We start from the raw sequence: 13,861 nt of genomic DNA on the forward strand, positions 1-13,861 counted from the left end.
AATGCATTTCTGCAGCTCAGGGGAAAGCGTGCTAGATTCGCTTAGAAGGAAAAATACTCGATAGACCATTCCCTCAGGAGAGTGGCATTATTGTGGAGTCCAGGCAAGCAGCCCTGACTCTTGCCTATCAGCCTAGGTAAGAACTACTTGCTCTCACAAATAAATACAAAAATAAAAGCTTAGGTCTTCGACACTACAGTCCTGGAGCATAGTACTAAAAGAAGACAATGTGTACCTGGAACAAGCAGAATTGCAGCTCAAAGTAAGCCAGTTTCTGACGTGTTTTACTAATGATTAAACAGGTAGAAGAAAAAACTAATGTTTACTATTCAGTCTTCTGTTTGAATGCTAGGGATTCTGACTGTGAAGGGAAGATGAAAGTTCATTTTATAACTTTTTTCTGAACAGTTCCTAAAAATAAATCTTCTAATAAATATTTCGTAATGTTCTTATCTCCTGTTTTCATCACATTTGTCTTCCCCACTGCATACCTTGTCAGTTTTCTCTTTTATGAACAGTGGGAAATTAGAAGTTGTCCTACTCATGCGAAATTTCTGCGGTCCATGTAGTCAGGTTTCCTGTCCCTGTCTCTGAACAACGCCAGGGATTTCTGGAATGGGGGTTAAAAAAAAGAGAAAACAGAAAGATCCTAATAATGCAGCTTGTACCATTCCATAACAATAAAGGCAAGTTGCCTCTCTGGTAGTCTTAGTGCAGCTGCGTTTGACCCAACATCCAGTGAGGGACATGTTTTTCTTTTTTCTTTTTCCATAGCATTACTTCTAAACAAGTGCTTGATAGGTAATCACTACACAGTGTCTGTACAACACCTACTGAAATCGTAAGGCTATTGAATTCCATAAGCCTTTAGTGATAATCAGATGAAACACACCGAGATCATTAAGGGTTAATTATTGGTTTGGCAGGATCATAAGTGGGCTGGAGTTTCCTGTAACCAAACTGGCAGCAGCAGCAGTCAGGATTTCATTTTTTTTTTACTAAAGGTCCTATCATAATCTTTGTAAGGAAAAACCTGTTGAATAAATACACTACTAATTCTGTGCATGGGAATTGAAATATTTGCAATAAAAATACAGAATTGGCATTGAGTTACATGTTTTATTTAAACTCAAAAGTCATAGGAAATCAGCTGAGGAGAAGGCTGAACTGCTGTGATGTAGCGGAAAAGACTTGTTTCCATTACCCCACTGTACTGAAAGCATGAGGTAGGCAGTTATATCTGGTGTAAGTTCTCGAGAGCATTGCACGCACTTGGCATTTTCTCATGTTTTATTCAGTGAAAAATTGTGTCAAAATGAGAATGATGTAGCTAAAGGTCAAAACAAGATGGTTTCCAGACAGCTATGAATTAGGCCTCATCTACACCATACAGCCTCTGCTCCAAAGCTATGTCGGCGTGCTTGCGCTGGTAGAAATCTCTAGCATAAACAAAACCAGCGGTGCAGTGCACAGTTATTACTACTTTGTTGTCACTCTTTTTGCTTCAGAACAGATGGACTTTCTGCATCCTTCTTACTGGTCTGCTTTTATGTAATTACAAATACAGCTATTTACCCAAATTAATTAAAAAGACACTGCTAGCAACAGTTGGTGACAAAAACTATCAAAATATTTTTCTGGGTATGCTTTCCAGTGTGGTTAGGGCTCAGAAGAGCTCTCATGAGGTCCTTCTTGTCTTGTCGTCTTGCCATGCTTTTTGCCAGTCTCCCAGCAGACGATGTGTTAGTGGTGGACTTGTGGATTAAGAGAAAAGATCAAGGAGATCCACTATTGCAGCAGTTCCAATTCGTTGCTCCTCCTACCTTCTATATAAGGGATATGTAACAACCAGAGAATCCAAATCCAGCTCTTGAAATACATTGTTAACAGCCCTTAAGATGTACTTATCATATAACTTAACATTTGTGACAGTGGGAAACAGTAGTAGAGGAAAGCAAGCTTGAATCATTTCTTTTGTGCCAGGAATTTCTGGAAGTGGGGGCCCAGAAAGAAAGATAAGTCTTTTCTTTCTCTGAGCTGTTTTCTTGAGGATCAGTCTTCACCTTACAGAGTTCTTTCCATTCTCCAGTAAGACCACCATGTAGATCAACATTTACATATATGAAGAAATGAATACCAGGCTGTTGCCTGCTCATATACTTAGTAGTGGGGAAGGGCAGAAGTGGACTTCTCCTCCTTGCATTTCTAAGCAACTTGCTGGTTGCTGTCTGAGATAAAAGTGTGCTTCAAAACTTCAGAGGTATGCTGCAGTATGGTCCACCTTATGCTCAGAAACTCTTACCAGAAAGATTAGTCTTGCCAGGATGAAAGCAAGTAGATCAATTTGAAGTGACAAGCTTATCCCACATCAAATACGTTTAGGATGCTTTAACAGAAGGGTTTCTTCAGGTCATTATCCAATGTTGCAGTCCTTCAGTTTGTGTTCCTTGTCACTTGATAGAGACCTTTAGTAATGTGTTTAGGATGGTATGGTTTTAGTTACATCTGTCACCTGAAAGCTATTCTTGCTTCAAGTTCTAGGCCTCATTAGCTGCTCTTTCTAATAAGCCTTTTAAGTTTTTTTTTCTTTCCTGTTAGGGCACAAACATTGAGAGGCTGTTCTCTGACACTTGGCTGCTGGCATGTCTCATAAAGGCATTCTGGGTTTGAGGTATCATGTGCTCATAATCAGTACTGAATGGACTATGCTTGAATGGATCTTCTTTGTAGACTAGTGATGAATATATATGTACACTGTATCTGGTTTGCACTGCAGGTGTCATGACCCTCACACAGTTGTGCTAGTCTGAGAGGTCAAGTTGTGCAAAGGCTGATAAAACAAGGGCAGGTGTAGAAGTGTGGTGCTCTCTAGTTAACATATGTCAGCTCTGCTCTTTAACCTCGCGAGCTGGACTTTTTCCAATTGTGCTCATTCATTTTTTTCTTGATCACAAGGTATGTCCAAAAATTAAACTACTGAGACAGTCTAATTTAGTTGCTCTTCCTGTAGTGTTGTGTGCTCTACAAAGAACATCGAAGCAAACAGACATCTTTCATTTTTAATATCATTTCTCGACTCACTCATTTGTTCACCATTTCTGTAAAAGTCAATAAAGTGACAGTAACAAGATACATGAAAATTAAGTAATGACACATAACATGATGGATCTGAAAAATAAAAGTTAGCTACAATTGTATTTTATCTTGGTAAAAGGTAAAATGTGAATGTATTTGTAGGTTGTCTGCCTTGATATTTTTCAGTATATCATTCTCACCTTCTACTTTGTCTTGTTCTTTACAGTTCTGAAAAATAAAATAACATTTATGTTAATGACATGTAACAGGTAGCCCGATGTTATAAGACACATTTTTGATCTCACGTAAGTTAAATAGGATGAGAATATTTACTTCTAGATCACTGAAACAGGTAATATAAATAGGCTTTACAGCCTTTTTCAATTTATTGGTCACATATCTCACTTGTAGCATATCCATAAGCTTAAAAAAAATCTTGTCTTGAATATAACATTTAAATTAAGCTTCAGGCATAGCATTGCACAAACTTTTTTTTGGTGACTCAGGACATTCTTTGGTCAGGAACAGCTAGCCCACATACAGAAAACAGAATCCTAGGGTTTCTTGCCTACATTTTCGAAAATGATTGCAAACAACAACTCCTGACTAAGCATGTAATTCATATTCTTGTGTAGATTCTTATATTTGTTCAGTGCTTACAGTATTCTTCAGTTCTTAAAAATAAATAAATAACAGAGCTCCTTTGTTTCTACAAAGTTTTATCCCAGCAGTATGCCTCTCAGTTCCTGGTGAGGAAACGCCGAGCAAATTCTTTTATGGAAGAAAGTAAGAAGGGAAATTTAGAAAGAGAGTGCATTGAAGAATTATGCAATAAGGAAGAAGCCAGGGAAATCTTTGAAAATAATCCTGAAACTGTAAGTATCTGATTAATCTCTATGAGATAGATGGTAGTTCTTTGCAGAGGGAAAGGCAGAAGTACACACTGCAAAGCTAAAAAAACCCCACCGTGAAGACCAAAAACTGGTTTGAAATTCTTTTGTGTATAGAACCTGCACCATTAATAATGAAGACTGTGGAAGCGAAGAGAATAGTTGAGTAGATATTATTTTAATTTCCAGTACGGATCACCAGTTTTAGACCACAGTTGTCTGCAAGAATTCCATGTGGGGAAACTGTTGGCATCAATTAAAATTTTACACAGAGGATGCATGGCAGTGCAGTCCTTTTAATGAAGGGATTAGACATATCACTGCAAGCTTTTTTCCTAGTGGGGAGAGCTCTGTTCCTCAGTTCATTCCCTCTGCACATTCATTAGTATTAGGTATATTTTATTCAGCTTTGTACTATGAAAGGGTTATTACAAAACATAAGTTGTTAAAATGAATTCTTGTTTTGCAAACTATGTGAATTTCATGTTCTCTCTTTGATAATGTTGCATGTACTTGGATGTACCGATTGTTAAGATTAAATAGTTTCAGTAATGAATAATGAGTTGTTTTTAACAATTTCTGTTTTAGTAACGCTTTCCACTTTTTTTGGAATGAATTGAATGTGAGATGTGCAATCTATTCCAGGGTTTTTTGTTTATTTTAGCATGAAAAAGGGAAATAAAGGAGGCTGCTCCGCATCTAACAACAACATTGGTCAAGATCCTCCCATTTAAAGGGACAATTATCAAAGTCATTTTGACATCCAATTAATTTTCATTGCCTTCACTTTGAAAATGTCCAATTCAGTGCAGTATCTTAATCTCTCCACTGAGTCTTGTGTTTATTAAATAATCTGCTGTCTTAGCCTAAACAATAGTATTATAGAAAACTTGGTCTATATTCTATGAGTCAAAGTGACTTTTTCTCTTTTGCTTCTTTTTGTAGTTATGATACCAATGTATTTTAGAATGTATTCAGTGATATGTTTTGCTGTAATTTTATCTATCTTAAATTTTTCTTACTCTTTATTTTTCTTTTCTTTCTGCAGGAGTATTTTTATCCCAAATATTTAAGTAAGTACAAAAAAACCTGGACAACTTCAGTATTATCGTTCACTGGTCGTCTTATTTGGATAATACTAGTTTAGTCATTCTGCCCATAGCGCTTGAATGATTTCCATGCTGATTATAATTCATAGTAGCTCCTAGGCAGTTCTGTAAGCTTAGATCCTAGCAGAGGCACTCAGAAGGCTGGTCTGTGATCAGCTGTTCTTAATATGCCCAGACAAGTTTTCTGATTCAAGCTGTGAGAACAGACTCTTTGAAGATGCCATGCATAAGCTGTTGTAATTTCAGTCTAAATGAGTGTGTGTATCATAAGCAGATTGTGCGGGTTTGCATTTGCAGGCTGCCTTGCCTCCCATCGAGCAGGGATTTTCAGGGTTACGGCAGTTACTCCAGATTCTCCATCTGACCTGAGGGCTTGTGTCAATGGTAAGTGCTGCTGTTAGATACTTTACCTAATGCACTCAAATCTAAGCACACACACGCACATGGCTCGAAAGCGGTTCACATAGGTGGAAAAAAAGAGGCAAATCTCCATTTAACTCAGGCAAACTCAATAATCTGGAACAGAAGTTGACAGAAAATATGAGGTGAGACAGAGCATTTTCAGAGCAAGTGGTATAAGTGACTGTTTTTAACTTTACAAAGCATGCTGGAAAAGAAACATAATTAACAGCAAAATGGAAGGCAGAATTCTTCCAAAACCGTAGAATTGCGTTCTGCACCAACCCACCGATGTTCCCTAGTATGTCCTCTGTACTCTGTCATGTCTTTAATAGTTATGCCTGCCCCTTTGCATCTAGCAAGTCCTGTTCTGTCAGTTAAGGGAAAAGACCCATCTGGTTAATTCTTTGTGCCACTCTTTGACCCAAAGTTACACAGTAGCCCTTCATGCAGTGGGTAACATTACCAGCTGAAAAATTCAAATATTAGCTGGAAGACATAGTCATTGACTCCAGACACAAGAAGGTCACAAAGCATGAAACTTTTGATGTTGCTCAAATATATTATTTTTTACACCTATACATTCATAAGTGCAGCATGGATTTTTTTTCCTAGTAAATTCACAGGAAGCAATCTGTGCCATATTCCTTGCTTGTCACAGTTGAAACATCTCTCTAAACCTCTTAAACTTTTACAGCCTGGTTACATCAAAGAAGCTTTCAGTTTTATCCTTGCCCATCTGACACTGTTTTTGTCACTGAAAGCAATGGAAGGCAAAAAGATCCTTAATAATTACACTGCATATGATTATGGATGAAATATTTTCCAGATCACATGGCCAGCGTGACCGCTGTCACAAACTAAAATGTACTCCCATTCATATCACTCTTTCTCACTTTCATTAGAGGTCCTGGGAGGAAAGAATTTAGCAAAGTTGTGTGAATGTGCAGTGTTTCTGTGTTACCCAGTGAAAACAACTAGTTTGCTTGATAGTCATTGTATTTCTTCATTTGGATTCACATTATAAAATAAAATTAAATAAACTGTTACTATTGGTCAGTCACCAGGATAAAGGAGAAGTAAAAAGAGTACACATAAAATTTTCAAGTGTTTCTAAGGTTTACATGTTCAATGAAATTTATGCACATTTTTGGAAAGGAGCTACTGCTGAGAAAGTGGAATTTAAAATTCCCATTAAAACTATATAACATTTAAAAAAAATGTGTTTTCATTGAGACAAAGATTTTGTGATGCTGATATCAGATTATTTTTTTTAATTTTAAGTTTCATCTTTCTGAACTTATTGATCCAAATTGTTTTGATATTGTCAAAATGAAAAATCCAATTTTCCTCATGAGAAGTAATTAAATAACTATAAGAATTAATTTATAATAATACAGTAACTAGTTTGAATCTCAAGCTGGGAAAAAAAATCAAGGAATAAAAATACCAATGCAAACAATTGAATAATAATTTAACTGTTTTCATATTTGTCCAAATGACTTATTTCAGAACACAAATGAACACACATTTAAGGACACACACTTCTGGATAAACAATTACCAAAAATTGTGAATATATTGACTTTTTAATCCCCATCTACAAAGGAAAAGGAAAATTTTCATAGGAATTGAAGACCCTTTTCCATACTTTTCTAATCCAAGCAGGTATCTGAACTGCATCTTTAAGTCTCCAAACATCTGTATCCCATGAATCTGCGTACTTAATTCCTTTTGAAAATAAGCACTAAAAAAAATCACTGCATTTACATCTATCCAGCTCACCATGACACATTTCATGGATACCAGAGCCTCTGAGTAGCAGGCGATACAGGTACTACAATACATTTCTTGCCACCTACCCTTTCTGTTGCAGGCTGAGTATATCTTCCAACATTTAGTTGTTGTCACAAATGTTTATCAATAAGCATTGCTGGGTAGTAGGTCAGAAGGCACCCTGAATTGGGAAAAGAGGAACACCAGGCCCGCTTTTGGAACGAACTGATGCTACATGACTGTTCCTGCAGTGGCATCTTAATCATTCAACACAGTCCTATCCATCCTGTTTTGTCTTCTTCCTCTAGTGTATATCACCAGTTCTCCTTTTTTCATTCATTCATTTCCTCAATTTTCTTGCCCTTTATATCCTTAATTCACCTAATTCCATCTACTCGTGTTTCACACTGCCAACCCAATCCATCTTCTCTCGGTTCAGACTCTCACAAGCCATCACTGCCTTTGCTCAGAAACATTTACAGTCAAGTTTGTTCCCCATTTGCACACTCTGAGGGTGACTCCACATCTGTCACTTATGAATACTTTGCTCATACCAAGCTTATACCACACTTGTTCCTGCACCTACAAAAGCAGTAAATAATCAAAAAAAGAGAAAAAGATGTAGGGAGTTTTAGAACTTACATTTGGAAATTGTTGTGAAGAATCCATACATAAGCCCCATTCCTTTTATTTCTTCTGTGCAATTTCTTCTATCAGTCTTCATCTGCAACTGGAGTCCTTTGGTCTGCAATATGAGTATTACATGGCATGCAGCACCTGTTCTAGAGGTGCTGTATAGTTTTGGAGCTTGGCTGGCCTCTGGGCTTTTGGATTTACTTGCAGTAGAATTTAATTAGAAGTAGATTTAATTGACAAATATACTAACACAGTTTTTTTAAACTTTCTTAGTCATAGAAAGCTAAACTTTCTATGGGGCTAAGTTGTTTAGTTCTTTTGAGTGAAGTAAGAAACATTAAAGAAATCCAGTGAGGCCTTAGGTACAGAATCTTAGCAAGTTTTGGTCTTCAGCAATGTTGCCTTTCATTACACTTTTTTGAATCTGAACATCACAAAATCCTTTCTTCTTTTCATTCTGCTACCTGTTCTTTTAGGACACTACTTTTTTTTTAAAAGCATGCCTCAGAGTGACGTTCCAGAGCTTTACAAGAACATAACCGTAAAGTAGAAAAAATATATTTGTAATGTTTGGAGGCCTGCGGAAAAATAACCCATAAAGCTATCAGCATATTCAGAAGACACAAATAGAATGATGCCTTATGTGGTATGCTGATGTAAAATTACGAAAATGGTGGGAAAAGTTAAAAAGTACTTTTATGTATTATGGTTAGAGCAAAAAAGACAGTGAATTCTGTGTTCTCTGCCCCAGTCTATGTATTTTGAGCCTTGCTTTCTGAGGTCTTGACAGCATATAGAGAGAGTATTCAATCGCGCTGTACAGTCCAAATTTGTTTGTCATTGAAGTTAGTATTTGTAAAAGGTGACAGTATTAGTCACCGATGTATCCCGTCTATCTACAGGACCTGGACAGCCAAGGCAAGCTGAGGTCTTCGTTTCTGTGTAAACGTGACCCTGCTTGAATGGAGAAACTGATCTCTGTAATCTTGAATTCTTGGTATTCTTGAAACTTTGGTATTTCTAGGGAAATTTGTGGTAATGTGATGGGGCAGAGCACTGTTCTTTAAAAAGTGAAATACGTCCTTAAAATGTAACGAAAATAGTATCAAGTCTGTGTTTGGTCACATCTTGCAGGGATTAACGTGGTTTAGTGAGTCATTTGTTTTCTTGTTTTTTTCTTTCTGACAGAGAAAAAGTACTGGTGGCTTTGTTTTTTCTCAGTCACTTGCAAATGGTCACTGACAGAATTAGCAGCAAGATGGTTGTAGGGTAATTGATGTTATGCATCAAGCCCTTTAGTATTTCGTGAAAGGTACCTGTGGGAAGAGAAGAAGAAAGACTAACCTGATACTTGAGGAAAAATAAGCCCAAATAACAAGTATTTCCAATGTTTCCATCCCACAGATATTTCAAACCAGTGTAGCCCTCTGCCATGCCATAAAGATGGATATAAGGATTGCATAGATGGACAAGCCAAATATACGTGTGTCTGTAAACCAGGATGGCAAGGAGAGAAATGTGAAGAAGGTATATTCTCTAATATCTTTACGATGTTAGTTCTCAGGAACACAATTATAAGTCTGTTTTTATTGAATAGTATCAGATCTTTACATATACCGACAGTGTTGGGCAATAAGTGCCTTCCCCTCAACATATTTTTTTTTTTCCCCCCTCTAGATATAAATGAATGTGAAGACTTAAATGGGGGTTGTAGCCAACGCTGTTCTAATTTACCTGGAAGCTACCGTTGTTTATGTGAAGATGGCTACTTCATGCATTCAAATAAACGGGATTGCGGAGGTAGGAAGCAAGTCTTAAGGAGGACATCATTACATGACAGTATATTACCTATTGACTGGAGAGGAAAATTTTAGTCCAATAGTTCCATAAATGCTCCAAGTCTGCAGAAGGTTGCATTGCCTCTGAAAGATGCAGTCCTGCTTCAAACTGGCTACTCATTCCACCTGCAGCCTTACACCACTGCAAGCATTTGTGCAACTGTATAGTGAACCAAATCAAGGAACTGGGGTGGATTGAAACCAATTCAGGAAAAAAAAAAATAGAAAGGAAAAGAAAAAAAGAGAAAGAAAAAAAGAGTAAGACTATATAGTAGATTCTGATTCCTTGCTACTTTACTGTGTAAAGCTTGTTTTGGTCACTAACCAGTTTCACGTACCCTTTAAGTGTGCTGAAAGAATCTAGAGTGGTGTGACCAGCTAACGTTGTTACCATGGAAATCCTGTCTGGTAAACACTGGTTTAGGCTGAATCGCTTTTAATTAGTGATGCTGCTCTTTTGGGAGTTTGAAGTTCATTGGAGAAGAAACTATTAATGAATCTGAAAGTGCTCTTAATGGAGGGAAAGATTTTGTTTTTTAGTCACTCAGCATAATTTTTTTCTGTACATGCTTGTGTCTGTTATTATTGGCCATGACCTATGTGCTTCATTCCACACCGGATAAAGACTATGTATAATCATAATTACCAATTCTTATTGCATAATTAGGAAAAAATACAACCCATTGCATTTTAATGTCATATATTATATTGCTGAACTATGCCAATGGTTTTGGATAATGTTAAATACTGTAAGAGGCCAGACTTGCAGGCCATCTCCTGCTGTCACTTCCTTTAGTTTTTGTTCGTTTGTTTGTTTGTTTTTTTGTGAATTAATAACTTCCAGGGAAATTTCAGAAGAACAGAAGATTGCTGTTTTGTTAAAAAGGACAAGAAGATAAGTTGGTTAGAATCTCTGTAATTCTTGGAAAGATACTGGAAAAGTCGGTTAAAAAATTATTCAAAGATGAAAATACATTAATGTATCTTAGTACCTAGAGTACTAGTTTGGTCATTTGATAAACTGGATTTAAGTGTTTTCATTACAGCAACTGCAAGGTTATACACCTAGGTAACTAGAAATGTATGCCAAATTCAGGACAGCTTTGACTTGAAAACTGTTTTGGGAGTCCTAGCAACCCAGTGGCAGAATCTCCTTGTGCAGCACCATTTCCACAGCTACTACAAAACCACAGAGAAAATCAGAATGATCCCTGCACATACAAATGGGAATTGAAGTATTACCAAGGATCTGGTATTTTTCTGTCAACAAGACATTTAGTAAGATTGATACTATATGCTGCATCTAGTTGTCACATCTGCATTTTGAAAATGGCATTGAAAAATTGGAAACAACACAGAAGATATAGGCACTAAAATGGTTTGAGGGATGGAGAGACAGCGGCAGACTTGAATGCCTGTCAGCATAGCCAATTAAAAGATGATTGTGACATGAATTGATCGTAGCATGTAAGTAACTCTGATAGGATCATCTCTTGTCTTTCTGGATGTCTTTTTCTAAGATAGGATTTTATTATGCAGTCTGCTTTAGCTTATAGGAAATCTGCAGATTCTCTGCCTGCCTGGACATGCATCCCTTTTCCTGTTATCCACAGAACACATGAGAGAATGAGAAAGGTAGACAGGCAGAGAATTCATTTTTCACTGAGGGCATGCAGAAATGCCTTTTTAGAGATCTCTGGAAATCTTTATGGCTCTAGCAATAGACTGCTATGAAAACATGGTAAACCTAGCAGGAAAGAGACAATTTTCCAGCCTCACTCGGTTGGCACAGTTTTGGATAGGGATATGGAAAAAAGGTATGTGAGAGAGTGACTTGTTTTTAATAACTTGTTTGTATTTCTAGATATAAATGAATGTGTGTTACATCCAAACATCTGTGGGACAGCCATCTGTAAGAACACCCTGGGGAAATATAAATGTGAATGTGCAGAAGGCTATACATACAATTCAGTTTCCAAGAACTGTGAAGGTAGGTCTTTCCCCCCTGCCCCGTTTTTTCTTTTTCTTTTATCTTCCTTTTTTTTTAATCCACTGCTATACCAAACTCCAGCATCTCATCTAGTGGTGTATTTATTAATCTTCATATTGTTTATTGCAATATAACTCAAGCTCTTTCAGAGGTTCAGTCAGGCTATATTACATGTAGTGTATACAGTGGCAGTGACTTACTCCCAGCTGTTGGAGTGTTTTACAGTATACTCCTGTGTCCTGCTGTGTGCCAGGTAACTTCCTCCGTTCATGGGAGCTCTCCTGTCCCACTGGACTTTCTGTCCAAGCTCTCTAACCAGCTAGCATGTTTCTTTCAGATAACTTGGAGCAATGTGTTGAGGATCCGGACATTACTAGAGTGTCTTGCACCTTATTTTTAAGCATCATTACAGTTAGAAGGGTGGAATACTTGATGTCAGTCAGTTTAATATGTAACCCTAACTCATGACAAGTTATAGCAAAAACAATTAAAAGTACTTATTTGGCAATTCCAAACTGGGCAAGACAGTTAGAAAGATTTATAAAGAGACAATTTTCAGAAGGTAAAACTGTGCTTAATTGCTAAGTTGTCTCAAAACCCTAGAAAGTTTGTCTTTATCCATATGATAGGCTGTTTAGGTGCTTATTTAGCCCCCATGGCCAGGGGCTCAGTCTCTGTCCATTATATGTCCCTAACTCTCAGATACTGAAAAGAGCTTTTCACTGGGGTCATTGAATTCCATTTAAAATAACATTCAAGTGTCTAAACCTTCCTCAGGGTGTCTAGTTGTGCTAGAAAAAAACGGCAGTAGAGCGAACTGATCTCCATTCTAGGCTGGAACTGACAGCATGACGTTTGTATAAAAGTTTTTGCATAAAGACCCCACATTTAAAATAAAAACTTACCTAAATATCCAGAAAAGGAGCTATGAAAAAAGGTGCTGCACCAAAAGAATCTTTCCTCAGGAGTATTCTTTTCTGAAATGAAGATCTGGAAGAAAGAACTTCAAGGCAAAGTTCTGTAACAATTATAGCAAAGTTGAAAAGTACTGATAGCTAGCAGTAAAGCAGCAAGAAGCCATTCATACACAGATTATCATAAAATAACTTTTTCAAGTATTGAAAATATTTGCATAATTGTCCTATAACATATTTTGTTTCTCTCTACCTGTTGAAGTTTCTGTTTAGTACACACATCAGAAATTAAATTTGAGTTGTGGAAGAGATATATAAGCTTTTAGAGTTTTACTCTGAAAGGGAAATTTTCTGCATTGCCAGTTTAAGAAAAATACATCAGTGACTGATTTTTATTTTAAATGATGCCTTTATGTTATTACTCAAAAGGACACAAAAGTAGCTTCTTGCTGTCTATGACATAATAATCTTTTGCTCCATGGCTTTTCGAGCAGCTTTCTTGTGACAAGGCTTTTCACAGTGGTAATGATTACATATTCAGATGTCTGCTCTTTGTCCAGTTACTATGGGAATAAAATGTTACTGACAATTTTGTGTCCCTGTGTGCACTGAAAAGAGAAAAACTTCACAGTAATTAATCTAATTCTTGCTCCTCTTAGTACTTTCTGCAGATACGTGGGTTGCATCAAATTGAATTTTTTCTTCTGAAACATGGATTCCAAAATATTGCAAGATGAGGACATTAAAACGAGCAAAGTCTTACCTCCTAGAAGGAGGATTATACTGCTAAGCTTTCAGACCTTGTTGTAACCACATTAAATGAGTCACCAAATCCTGTCTAAGGACAGGATTGTGCAGACTGACAGGAATGTCGCCTTACAGAAATACTAAATGACATTAGCTTTTCGTTGTCATATTGCATGTAGGTGGCTAAATGCAATTATGCTTATTAGAAAAACCAGCTTTACATACATTTACGCACAACTATTGTTATGATGACAGATACAATTAGAATGTAATGTTTTAGAAGAGGGTTTGGGTTTTTTTCCTCATGCATTCCTAGGATAATGTTGCTACAGTTCTTCATTCCTACATTTTGGGAGACACTATCAGTGGAGGATACAGTCCAGTCTTTGTTTCATGGAAGACATACAATTTTAGACACAGAATTTGATTACCTTCTTCTCACCACCTTTGCAATTTCAAACTCCTTGCCAAAAAAAGGGGTAGCAGGA

The 13,861-nt window shown here is 36.9% G+C and overlaps 1 protein-coding gene across 1 annotated transcript in view; it reads left to right on the plus strand.

The window, feature by feature from the left end:
• PROS1 (protein S (alpha)) overlaps window positions 1–13,861 on the plus strand; it is a 32,378-nt gene that overhangs the window by 200 nt on the left and 18,317 nt on the right. The window contains exons 2-7 of the mRNA XM_010288191.1: window positions 3,793–3,950; window positions 5,014–5,038; window positions 5,372–5,458; window positions 9,289–9,411; window positions 9,562–9,684; window positions 11,587–11,712. Coding sequence (XP_010286493.1) covers window positions 3,793–3,950; window positions 5,014–5,038; window positions 5,372–5,458; window positions 9,289–9,411; window positions 9,562–9,684; window positions 11,587–11,712 — 642 coding nt within the window. The remainder of the gene's footprint in view (window positions 1–3,792; window positions 3,951–5,013; window positions 5,039–5,371; window positions 5,459–9,288; window positions 9,412–9,561; window positions 9,685–11,586; window positions 11,713–13,861) is intronic.

Source organism: Phaethon lepturus, unplaced genomic scaffold, assembly GCF_000687285.1.
Source record: "Phaethon lepturus isolate BGI_N335 unplaced genomic scaffold, ASM68728v1 scaffold20025, whole genome shotgun sequence".
NCBI classification, from domain to species: domain Eukaryota; kingdom Metazoa; phylum Chordata; class Aves; order Phaethontiformes; family Phaethontidae; genus Phaethon; species Phaethon lepturus.